The sequence below is a fragment of the Saccopteryx bilineata genome, chromosome 5 (assembly GCF_036850765.1).
Source record: "Saccopteryx bilineata isolate mSacBil1 chromosome 5, mSacBil1_pri_phased_curated, whole genome shotgun sequence".
In the NCBI taxonomy this organism is placed as follows: Eukaryota; Metazoa; Chordata; class Mammalia; order Chiroptera; family Emballonuridae; genus Saccopteryx; species Saccopteryx bilineata.
The window spans coordinates 187396336-187409462 of record NC_089494.1 but is presented as its reverse complement, the minus strand read 5'-3'; the positions used below and the strand labels follow the sequence as shown (position 1 = coordinate 187409462).

Sequence of the window (13127 nt, the reverse complement as noted above, 5' to 3'; positions counted from 1 at the left end):
GTTAATAATTACTTGTTTAAAACTATTTCTCTCTAAAGTTTCTATTTTTGTGACAGAAACAGAGAGAGAGAGACAGACAGACAGATTGGGACAGACAGACAGGAAGGGAGAGAGATGAGAAGCATAAATTCTTTGTTACGGCTTCTTAGTTGATCACTGACTGCTTTCTCATATGTGACTTGACCAGAGCTATAGCAGAGCAAGTGACCCCTTGTTCAAGCAGCGACCTTGGGCTTCAAGCCAGTGACCTTGGGCTTCAAGCCAGCAGCCTTTGGGCTCAAGCCAGCGACCATGGCATCATGTCTATGATCCCATGCTCAATATGGTAAGCCCGCACTCAAACCAGATGAGCCCACGCTCAAGCCAGCAAACTCAGGGTTTTGAACCTGGATTTTCTGCGTCCCAGTCTGACACTGTCCATTGCACTACCACCTGGTTAGGCTCTCTCTGAAGTTTCTTACCAAAGTTACTTTTGTGACTTTCACATTGTTTGATTTTATTCCTGGAAGGCAGAGTTTGTATAAAACTTCTGGAGGAATTGGGTTTAAATCCTGGTTTTGCCATTTTCAAATCCATATTATGGTCAAATTATTTAACCTATTTTATCTTTGTTTCCCATATTTAAAATCATAGCTACTTATTTCTTAGTAAGAATAAATGAGATAATTTTTGTAATGGGCCAAATGAAATTGGCAATTGGTAGGTACTCAGTAAGTTATATTTTCTCATCAATTTCTAATTTGTTGTTGTTTTTGTTTACTCTTGAAACTTAGCTTGGTATATTTGGTTTGAATACAACAGTATACAGTGTAGTGAGAAACAGAGAATAATTCCCAGAACTTCAGGGTGAAATCTACATAAGGGGTGGGAAGATACTGTCTGTCATTGCTTACTTTGTGCCTGTCACTTACTGGGTGTGCTGTACCTGTGACCTCATTCCATCCTCTAAACAATTTTGCAAAGGAAACAACTATTCCCATTGTACAAACAAAAAAACTCTTAGAGTAGTTCATTTATTTTCTTGCTAACTTAGACTCGCAACTTCCATTTAGCTGTTTCTCATTTTCTTATGAATTCTTCTATCAACGAAGATCGGGATAAGAGAAAGCCTGAATAAGAAAGGTAGGCTCTACCTCTTTAGGACTCCAGGCTTTTCCTAAAAGGAAGAAAAAAAAAATAAGTAGACAAGCATCAGGTTATGAATTGTGCCTGCTTACACTACTTTTATTCTGTTCTCCAGTGTCATACCCTTATCCAGGTTTTCCTGAAGCAGAGTTTTATATTCATTGCTAGGAGTCTGTGAAAATCCATTATGCATTTGGTTTGTTATTGATGCCTACTCTCCTAATAGGAAACTTAACCTCTTTCTTGCTCAGTGGCATTTTAATAGTGTCATGAAAGAACCAGAAAAATGTGGATATATAAATGGAACTCCTTATTTTTCATAGCAGATTGTTTGCTTTGCAAATTCTCTTATTTTTATATTAGTAACAAAGTACTATGTGATGGAAATATTTTTTCTCTACTTGATTGGAACTAGAAAAGAAGATATATTAAATAGAATTACCATTGTGCCCAAAGGAAGATGTAGACCTAGTAGATTTTCAGAGAATGTATCTTTGTGTAAATGCTTGTTTTTATTAATTTTAAAAGTATTATAATCCATGCCTGATGTGAAATAAAATGCACATAGCACTGGTCAAAAGAATGGGAAAGAAAGACTTTATACATTTAAGGTTTTTTTTAACAGAATGCACAATGCATTCCTTTTAGTTATTTTATAATTCAAAAATATATAATAGTTCCATTTCTAATATGTAAAAGCAGAGATGAATCATAGTAGCCTTTATGATTATTAACAAATGAACTGAGGTGCTGAGTAGTAGAGTTAAAAATAGTGCTTAAATGTCATCCTTAATCCAATATTAAACCTCTCCCTTCACCAAGTTTCAGTATAAATGCTGGGTGGTTTGAAAGTTTAGATCGAGGTAGTCAACCTTTTTATACCTACCGCCCACTTTTGTATCTCTGTTAGTAGTAAAATTTTCTAACCACCCACTGGCTCCACAGTAATGGTGATTTATAAAGTAGGGAAGTAACTTTACTTTAAAAAATTTATGAAGCAGAGTTACAGCAAGTTAAAGTATATAATAATAATTACTTACCAAGTATTTTATGTTGGATTTTCACTGTTTGGCAGAATAAATCTTTATAAAACAACGTACTATAGTTAAAACTATCTTTTTATTTATTCTTTGCTCTGCTACTGCCCACCATGAAAGCTGGAACGCCCACTAGTGGGCGGTAGGGATCAGCTTGACTACCACTGGTTTAGATGGTTCATTCGATTACAAGTAGTATGAAAGTCTGATGTAGAGGAGTTAAGAAGAATTGAAAGATAGTGTCCCACAACCACAAAGAGAATAATAAGAAGCGGAACTCATTTCTTATACCTATCAGTGTCTGAACAAATTGTAATTAGGGGTTTCTCATTATACAGAATGATTATGAGGCTTAGAGTCCAAAAGAGCCATGGTCATGTCGGATTATTTCCCAGAAGATTTGTTATAATCAAGACTATAAAATGACCTAAACCCAGAGGTTTGGCAAATTATGACCTACAGGATGAATCTAGCCTCCTGCCTGTTTTTATAAATATGGTTTTGTTGGAACATAACCATGCTCACTCATTTAGATTTTGTCTGTGTTTTTCTTGCTATAAAGGCAGAGCTGAGTAATTGAATCAAGATCCTGTGATCCACAAAGTCTAACATATTGACTATTCTTGCTCTTTACAGTCAAGTTTGCCATTTCTTAACAGTGGGCATATAAAATAGATTCCTTATAAAACCTTTTTTTTTTTTTTTTTTGTATTTTTCTGAAGCTGGAAACAGGGAGAGACAATCAGACTCCCACATACACCGGACTGGGATCCACCCGGCACGCCCACCAGGGGGACGCTCTGCCCACCAGGGGGCAATGCTCTGCTCCTCCGGGGCATCGCCCTGCTGGGACCAGAGCCACTCTAGCGCCTGGGGCAGAGGCCAAGGAGCCATCCCCAGCGCCTGGGCCATCCCTGCTCCAATGGAGCCCTGGCTGCGGGAAGGGAAGAGAGAGACAGAGAGGAAGGGGGGGGGTGGAGAAGCAAATGGGCACTTCTCCTATGTGCCCTGGCCGGGAATTGAACCCGGGTCCCCCGCACGCCAGGCCGACGCTCTACTGCTGAGCCAGCCAGCCAGGGCCAAAACTATTTATTGAAGTAGTATTTTCATTGTAGAAGTATTATACCCATAATGAGAATGGATTATGTTGAACTTTTAAATTCCTTTTATTAATTCTTGACCACATCTGAAATATCCAGTTGCTTCAACATTCTTTTTGACAAAAATTATTTTATAAATACTAGTTTAAAAATGCATTTTTTTTCCTCTTAAATGATTCTGAGGTTATTTTGAGTGTGGACATTGAGGCACAATGAACAGTTGAAACTTTCTTTCCTGATAAAAATGTTCTTGTGGGGAAAAAAAAAATGTTCTTGTGGAAATAAATTTTGTTGAGTAAAAATAAATTTCTCTCATCTAAAATCAAGTAGAGTAATATGAAAATTTGCATTTATCACTATTGAAACTCTCTTACTTATTGCCTTATTATCTGTATCCTCCATTAGAGTAGAATGTAGATTCCAGACAGCAACCTTCTTTGACTTGTCTGCCACTGTATTCCCAAAACCCTGGGACAGTACCCTGGCTCAATAAGTAGTGACGACTAGACAGATCTCAAGTGAAAGGTGTCAAATAATATATAAAACTGTCACTAAAACTAGTTATTTAAGTTGATTAGTATTCAGTGTGCATTTCTGGAGATCTTAATAGCATTGAATTGGTGAATTTCAACCTCAGAAAATAAAGCAGCATACTATGAAAGAAAGAAATATTTGTTAATTCATTAGCTCTTATTGAGTGAAATGGCTGTATTAGAGGGAGGATAATGTAGTCATTGGCGTTAAACTTTTTAGTGGTCAAGTTGTTTAACATTTGTAAGCTTTATTCTTAAACTTAAGCAATATATTGTACATAAGACCTTTAATTCAGTGTTGAGCCTCTAGTAAGACCCCAATAAGTAGTAGCTATAATGCTAATGCTGATGTTCTCATTATTTGTATAATGGGAAATATTTTATCATTTTAATTTAGCCTAATGTTTGCCTGTCTACTCCTCCTTCTCCCCTCTGCATTTTTTTTTCTCCTTGAAAATAGTGTAACTAAGTGGATTAGGGAAGCTCATAGATGTCTCTTATTTTTTCATTCCTCTTACCCTCTTAAGCTTTTAGAATTGGTTGATAAATAATTTCTTCTTAAACCCCATCAACCTGGGAAGGATTTTTATAACAGAGGTCATTGCCCTTACTAAGGGAAGAAATTACCAAGTAGTAACTGCCTGCTCTGGATATATTGTAGCCATACCCAGTTTCAATCCACACCCACACACAGGCGGTCCCAGATATCATGCAGATAGGCTTTAGTAACTCACTCCCTCCCTTCCTTCCTTCCTTCCTTCCTTCCTTCCTTCCTTCCTTCCTTCCTTCCTTCCTTCCTTCCAACGAGATAGAGACGAAGAGAGGGACAGTTAGGGACAAGCAGACAGGAAGGGAGAGAGAAGAGAAGCATCAATTCTTTGTTGTAGCACCTTAGTTATTGATTGGTTACTTTCTCATATGTCCCTTAACCAGGGGGCTCCAGCTGAGCCTGTGACCCCTTGCTCAAGCCAGTGATCTTGAGCTTTGGGCCAGTGGCCTTTGGGCTCAAGCCAACCACCATGGGGTCATGTTTGAGATCCCATAGTCAAGCCAGTGACCCCCGCACTCAAGCTGGTGAACCTGTTGTGCTCAAGCCAGTAACCTCAGGGTTTCGAATCTGGATTCTCTGCATCCCAGGCTGACACTCTATCCACTGCGCCACCACCGGGTCAGGCTGTCTTTCTTACAGTCTTTATCCCACACTTCAAAGTCCATCTAGCTTGAGTTATTTCTTTCTCTCTAGAAGGAAAAAATGTAGTTTATTAGTTCCCACTGTAAGATAAAAAGATGCAAACAGTGAAAGAGAAAGAGAGACTATGTGTATGAGTGCATGTGTATGTGGTGAGTTTGATCCTTTATAAGTTGAAAAATGCTGATAAATATCTATTTTGTACTTTGGTTTATAAAAAATTAATCTTCACATATTCCCAAATTACTTAGTAAAAAACAACAGATACTTTGCCATGTGATTTAAATGTTTAAGGTTTAAGTTTTTCAGAAAGTCGACTAACTGGAAGTACAATAAAATATGGGGAAATTGCAGAAAGAGACACCCCTCTGCACACTTGAGTGCTCACGTTTTTCCCCTCTGGAGTTGCTTTGTTATTGCAAATTGACAACTTTGCAATTAAAGTGATTAATGATGTACCCTAGTGTTTATGGGTCCTGAGGTTAATGATCCCAATGATGGCCATGCTGTGGGAAACTTACATAGAGCTCATCTCACAGAGGATGAAAAAATTCTCCTCTTTTCTGTATGATTGTTCATGAGTTAAGTATATTAACTATGGTTGAAAAAGTCATGAAGACATAATGAGTGATGTAAACAATTGTTATGTCTAGTTCTGTTGCCTAATTACTCATTCTTAAACACTTATGTGAATATTCATTGGCGACTTTTATTAACTAAAAGCATGCTACTTTATAAAGCAATATTAAAATGCATTAATTAATAAAAATATAACAAGTACAAAACTACCCATTGGGTGTTTATAAGATGCAGTTTGCTTGGTTCCTTTGAATTTCATCCTTGATAGAGCTATTGCTTATATATGGCATTATTTTTCCTATACATTATTCTAACCAAGGCATCACAATTCTAGTTTCTAATACAATCTGTTATAATTTAGAACTCCTTTCAACTGTTCAGCCAGAAATTCTGAAACTGGTTGTAATGCATCAGGGATTTTTATTTTGTATACTGTTCTTACAAAAATCAGTCAACTTTCAACATAGATTGTTCTAGCCGTACTGATGGCTTTGTTCTTTGAATTCTATGCGCTGAGGATAGTACTGGGCTAGGGCACTAGGCTCTCACCATTATGACTTACTCCTGTACAGTGGCTTCACAGTAAGAGGAGAGAGAACAATAAGCAAATTGTTGAGTAATGGCACTAAGCCATTGCCAAGATCTCTGCTAGTTTGAAACCTACGCTACACAACAGTGACTTGTGATGATCTTTGTGGTTGAAAGGGAGATATATTATCCCATTGCATTATCTCCCAGATTTGAAGAGGGGAAATGTAGAATATTTTTTAACAATTATACCTTAGTTTTTAAAACTTTACTTATTTAAAAATCTTTTAAAAATGTGAACCCTGAGAAAGAAGTACCTACTAAGAAGGGCTCCTGGTGGCTAACTGGGCTCAAATTTTTAAAAAACAGATCCTAGTAGCCATTGCTACACAGGGGCCTCTTGCTCAAACTGCACTTGAGGGAGAAGCCTGCAGTTAACTACCTACCTCTGCCCTGAACTGCCTGTCTGCCCTCTGAGCCAGCCCTTATGAAGGAATTCCTGGAGTCCTATTTCCACCAATAGGACTGAGGCTTTCCTCATCCCATCAGAGCTACCTGCCTATATCCTCATCAGCATCTTCTATGCACTAATTGTGCTATGATATAACTTCTTTTTTTCACTTAACATTATAGAGTAATCATATTATTATAATTTAGAATTCTTTCAAATAATGATTTTAATCATTGCATACTGATTCATCCTGTGGTTTTATTACAATAAACTATTTTCTCATATATTTAATCAGTTTTTAACTTTTCACAATAAGTTACAGTAAAGAGAGATAAAGGAACAAATATCTTTATATATAAAGTCTGTTTTATATTTCAGATTATTTTCTTATGATAGATTCCCAGGTTTATTGTTATTTCAAAAGACATGAGCTTTCTTCAAGGCTTTTTATAAAGAAATGCCAAATTATTTTTCAAAAGAACCTAATAATGCATAGTTCTTCCAGCAACATATCGTGTATTCTCACAAGCATTATGCATTAACATTAAAACTAATTTTACAAACTTGAAAATAAAAGGTGATACTTTTTATTTTATTCTATGATAATTAGCAGTTTGATTTTTAGAGAAAAAATTAGTGTTACTGCTATTTAGTAATTTTGCAAATTTATTTTGTCATGCATTCTAAGTTTCTTGAACCACAATAGTTTGTGTCATAAGAATATGTAATTACATTTACAAGATTTTTGTAGCTTTCTGATCTTTCACAATGTAATTAACGAATGTTATAGATTTTATGAACATGTGCTGTGTGTTAAAAAATGTTTTTCCAATTATTTTTAATATGGACAAGTTATCTTATTTTGTTTACTCCAAAAAGCAAAATAACACATACAAATGAAGGCCATTTTAAACAGAAGTGTTCAGAATTTACATGGCTTTATTTATGAGCTTTTGTAAATATTCAGGTTGAGGTCAGATGAATACTTGATTGTCATGTGATAAAGTAATTCTAAAGTGCCTTCCAAGTTTCAGTGAATCTGTGACTAATTTGGTGGTTATTTACCAGTAAATACATAAACCAACAGAGCTAATTTTTATCACATTTAGTGTCACCTATTTTATTTGACAATCTATACACCGGGCCGACGCTCTACCATTGAGCCAACCGGCCAGGGCCTGTTTAGTTTTTATATATACAGGATCTATGCATTTTATTCTGTTTGTAAACAGAGTGACTAATAAAACTGTTCTTTTTCATAAAGCATTTTTCTGTTGCTAGAAGTATTCCATACTCCTTTAAGTGTCCAATTGAAAAAAAGATAACATCCTCTCTATTCTGGCAAACTGTCAATAATGTCTTGGGTGGTTTTAATACGCAAATCCTTTGTGATTTGAATCTTATTGTGAAATTTCAATGAAAGGAAGATTCCACTGTTCTGTACTTAAACTTGTTTCCTTTGTTTGTTATAATCACCCTACAAGCTAAAAGAGAAATTTGGGAGTATGAGCGGAAAATATGTTTGAGGGTACACATGGAAAGTTATGCAACTGCACAGAGTATAATTTATATAGCAGTAACCTAGTTTTAGCATCTATTCTGGCCTCTCATTAGGTTAACCAATTATTCAGTCAGTGCTTGTACTAGCTAACCAAATTACTTACTGGAAATTTCAGTTGCTGCTAAAAGTGTTTGGAGTTTGTTACTAGGTTATGCTCATAGAGACTTCCTTTGTTAGTGTCTTCTTTCTCTGTAAATAAAACAATCTCATGGTTTGTAGTTTAAAATAATCACTTAGTTACTTCCACTGGTTACATTTATCAAATTTTGCCCTTAATGACTTATCCTCGCGTTCCTGTGATATAAGAGGAGCCAAAATGCTTCTGGCACTATTAAATATAACATGAACCTTAGTACTGGATAAATAGCCTTTAAATTATTAGAAACTTTCCCAGTCATTTATTTATTATCCTTGGCTACAGCCTGTATATCATAATATATAAGAACTGTTGGCCTTAGTTCCATCCTAATAAGTAATTTACAGTAACTTTGTAGTTTCTCATCTGAAAAATCAGGATAATGATAGTTACTACCCCTTTGGCTATTTTCCATGATTACAGTTATATGGAATAATTGCTCTAAATCAATTATTGCTACTATTAGTCCACGCTAACCAAAGGGACATTAATAGTACAAAAAGAACACATTAAAAATAATTAATTTGAATTTGGCAATAGTCAAGTCTATATATGTATTTTTGTCCTTTTTTCCCTTGCTCTCGCCTTGGACACTCATTACTAATCACCTCTTTTGCCAGGCTCAGTGCTGATACAGAGACACTAATGGGACGTGGTCCTCACCTTCACTGAAGTTATAGCCTAATGGAAGAACTCACAGTTTAGTTTTAGCATAACAAATAAACTTACATAAGCAGTTAAGAATACGAATACAAAATAAACACTCATTTGGTGACTCAGTTCAACCAGATTTTATTCAGTATCTTCACAAAGAGGCCAGTATCCTGTGGGCAGATTCATGGATGTTGGGGAAAAGGCAGAAGATTCAGATGAGATGTTTCAGGAACCACTCAAGGATCAAAAAGTCATGTTTATTATCCTTTGACTTTTTGGACATGGAATAGCCTTAATTTAAAGATTAAACATGAGTGCATTAGTAAACATGACTGGTGTTTATCTTTTTACATTTTGAGTGTGTAGAGAACTACTGTGTCTGAGTGTTACTAGATCTTGCTGCATTTGAGTTCCATAAACTAGTAGATTATGAATAGTCAAACTCATAAATTATAAAGCTGTGAATACTGATGATTTAGTAGATATATGAAGGTTTATAATAATATAAATTTCATTAATAAGTTTGCAAGTTTGTAAAAGTTGTTTCTTTTCTTTTTCTCTCTTTTTTCTCCCCAGAGCATCTGCTATATCCAAGCCTGAACCAGTTCATGTTCAAAAGGTGTGTTTCTAATCTAATATCATTGAGGTAACATTTGATAATTTCTCCTGAACTACTGGAATTTTCATTCCTTTCTCAGGCCATAGTGACAATTTATAGTTTCAATACAGTTTTCCTCACAGTTATTTTCCTTTAAAGATGACAGGAAAATGGAAATTTACAGAAAGAAGTACCATCTCTAATTATACCTATATTTTAAAACATTATTCTAGTGCCATATATTATTGGTAACTTATCTCCAAATTTTTTACATTCACTTTTTTTAAACAAGAGAGAGAAACAGACAGGGACAGGAAGAGACAGAAAAGGAGAAAGATGAGAAGCATCAACTCAAAATTGTGGCACCTTAGTTGTTTATTGATTGCATTCTCATATGTGCCTTGACTGGGGGGCTACAGCAGAGCCAGTGACCCCTTGTTCAAGCCAGTGACTTATACTCAAGCCAGCAACCCTGGGCTTCATGCCAGCGACCTTTGGGCTCAAGCCAGTGACCATGGGGCCATGTCTATGATCCCACGCTGAAGCCAGTGAGCCTGCACCCAAGCCGATGAGCCCGCACTCATGGTGGGTGAGCCCACACTCAAGCCAGCAAACTCAAGTTTTCGAACCTGGGTCCTCTAAATCTCAGGCCGACACTATCCACTGAGCCACTGGTCAGGCTTACATTCACTTTCAATTTGCCTGTTTTTATTTATATATTCTAAAGGGAATAAATAAGTGGTTACCAAAAATGAGTATCACAAGTCTTTAATCACATTTTACTCATAATACTAATTAGATTTAAATTACATTTTCCAAGTATTCTTGGAAGAGCAAATGCTCTCTTTCTCTCATATATGCCCTGAAATTGTCCCAAATGGTTACTAATAATACCTGTTTTACACTCTTTGGGGTTTTCTCTTTAATTTTGTTCGTGCCTTTTTTTTTTTTTTTTTTTTTTTAATTTTTCTTAAGTTGGAAATGGGGAGGCAGTCAGACAGACTCCCGCATGCATCCGACTGGGATCCACCTGGCATGCCCACCAGGGGGCGATGCTCTGCCCATCTGGGGCGTCGCTCTGCCGCAATCAGAGCCATTCTAGCGCCTGAAGCAGAGGCCACAGAGTCATCCTCAGTGGCCAGGCAAACCCCTCTCCAGTGGAGCCTTGGCTGTGGGAGGGGAAGAGAGAGACAGAGAGGAAGGAGAGGGGGAGGGGTGGAGAAGCAGATGGGCGCCACTCCTGTGTGCCCTGGCCAGGAATCAAACCCGGGACTCCGCACACCAGGCTGACGCTCTACCACTGAGCCAACCGGCCAGGGCCTCTTCATGCCTTTTTTTTTTTATCAAATTAGTTATTATATTGATTTGCTGAGATGCAAAGCTACTTTATCCCCTCAGCTTTATTATTTTTATAAGATTAACTTAGGCTATCTTTGTTTTCTTAAAATTAAACATAATAGAGCTTCCATTGTATGCTTCTTAAAATTTTTTATTGTTTTTATTTCAGGATTGTAGGATGAGTAGGCATTTCTTCTTTAATATTTTTTTTAACTTTGCATTTGCTTTGTAATAGGGATTTATAAGTACAAATTCTATTAGTTTTAGGAGGAATTGATCTTTCTAGTTACTATATATATATTTTTTGGTTGATAGCAATAAAGAAATGTCTAAGATCATTTTTTCCCTCAAGTAACTAGTAAATATTTATTTTGGAAAAGGCAAAGAATCTTTTTCCTTTTTATTCCCTGATTGATATCTCAAAACATTCCAGAGAGAGAGAGACTGGTGGATTACAAGAAAAGAATTGACTTTGTTTTGTTCATTTGTTTTTATGGTCTTTAAAAAGCAATTTCTAGATTAAAAATCATTAATTTGAATGTGGACATCTGTGAGATAGTCATCCCTTTTCTTAATGAAGAATTACAAATGTGCTGCTACTTCTGCATGAATCAAATGACTATACTCTGGAGAGTAATAAAACATCTTTGAAAGATGGAATTATAATTGAGACTCTGGATATTTTAAAATAAATATTTTGGTTAGTAATGTATTATTTATTGTGAGGTATTTAAAAAATTTTCCTTGGGATATGTCTAAATTGACACTTATGATGGCCTTTTGGCTTTTTGATAGCTTTCCTGCTCTGTTTTCTAAATATTTTGAAACTCATTTCATTTTTATTAAAAAAAACGTGGCCAGTGTGTGCATCTGTGTTATGCATGTTTGGGAACAGCATGCATGTTTATGCTATATCAACTTAATGGTTTTTATCTGGAAACATGTAAAGTTTGAGTTGCTAACATGATTGTATTTGTCTTTGTTTTAAAAGTTGTGTTTTTTTCAGTGAATCTGTTTCGCATGTATTTGGTGTGTTTTTGTGTATGTTTATTTTTATTTTACATAGGGAGAACCTAAAGAAGTAGTTAAACCTGTGCCCATAACATCTCCTGCTGTGTCCAAAGTCATTTCCACAACCAACATGGCCTACAATAAGGCACCACGGCCCTTTGGTTCTGTGTCTTCACCAAAAGTCACATCCATCCCATCACCATCGTCTGCCTTCACCCCAGCCTATGCAACCACTTCATCACATGCTTCCCCTCCACCCGTGGCTGCTGTCACTCCTCCCCCATTCACTGCATCTGGACTGCATGCTAATGCCAATCTTAGTGCTGACCAGCGTTCACCTGCACTGAGCGCTGGTAAACCTGCAGTTAATGTCCCACGGCAGCCCACAGTCACCAGCGTGTGTTCCGAGACTGCTCAGGAGCTAGCAGAGGGACAGAGAAGAGGATCCCAGGGTGACAGTAAACAGCAAAATGGGTAGGTGGCCAAGGGTGCTTTCTGCTCTTATCAAAAATCTTCTTTCAGGAAATTTCCAGGAAACAATCTAAATCCCTCCAAAATGAGCTTTCATTAAAGGAAAGGAGATGAGGTTTCATTTACTTCAATAGCATGTAGCTTTATGTCATATACTAGCGATTGCCAACCGGTGGACCACAAGAATTTTTAAAACATGCAATACCTATTTCGTCAGGGGAACAGACTTCTTTTCCCTTAGACTGTCAAAAAAAAAAAAAAGACAACAGCCAACACAATAATGGCTGTCTGATGCCCTGTCTTGAACCATAATATTTATACATAGGTCATGTAATAGATTTGCACCTTGTTGGTGATGTTGCATAATATGGTTGTGTCTGATTGGTTAATTCTTGGTACTAGAAATCCTTATGTATATGTACCTAATACACTTTACTGTTGCACACTTTATCCTTGGGTGACTTGTAATTGTCATCACATTTGATCAAAACTGTTACCTATTTTTTGTCAAATTGGCAAAAATTGTATTTTTTGGTGGGCCGCAGAATTTTTGTAATCTGCTTATGTGTGCCACAAGATGAAAAAGGTTGAAAATCGCTGTTATATACATACAGCACTTTCTGCAAGGCAATTAGAGGTTAATCAAAACCTAATTATGCATTTTGACATGTTATGAATCATGTAACATACACTATAACTCTTTTTCTCCAAGTCCTGGCACAGTAATGAGCAGCTGGCACTTATAATGCAGGGCAAATCTTGTATCTTTCTTCCTCAATTTTTTCATCCCTTTACTAGCCACCAAAAGTTCTTACA

General features: G+C 36.4%; 1 protein-coding gene across 11 annotated transcripts in view; it reads left to right on the top strand.

Annotated features, from left to right (window-relative positions):
- PDLIM5 (PDZ and LIM domain 5) overlaps positions 1–13127 on the top strand; it is a 310363-nt gene that overhangs the window by 210079 nt on the left and 87157 nt on the right. For 5 of the 11 annotated variants that reach the window (XM_066280190.1, XM_066280192.1, XM_066280191.1 and 2 more), the window contains exons 4-5: positions 9470–9512; positions 11896–12314. In XM_066280190.1, coding sequence (XP_066136287.1) covers positions 9470–9512; positions 11896–12314 — 462 coding nt within the window. The remainder of the gene's footprint in view (positions 1–9469; positions 9513–11895; positions 12315–13127) is intronic. The other 6 variants (XM_066280195.1, XM_066280194.1, XM_066280193.1 and 3 more) reach the window with 2 other exon arrangements.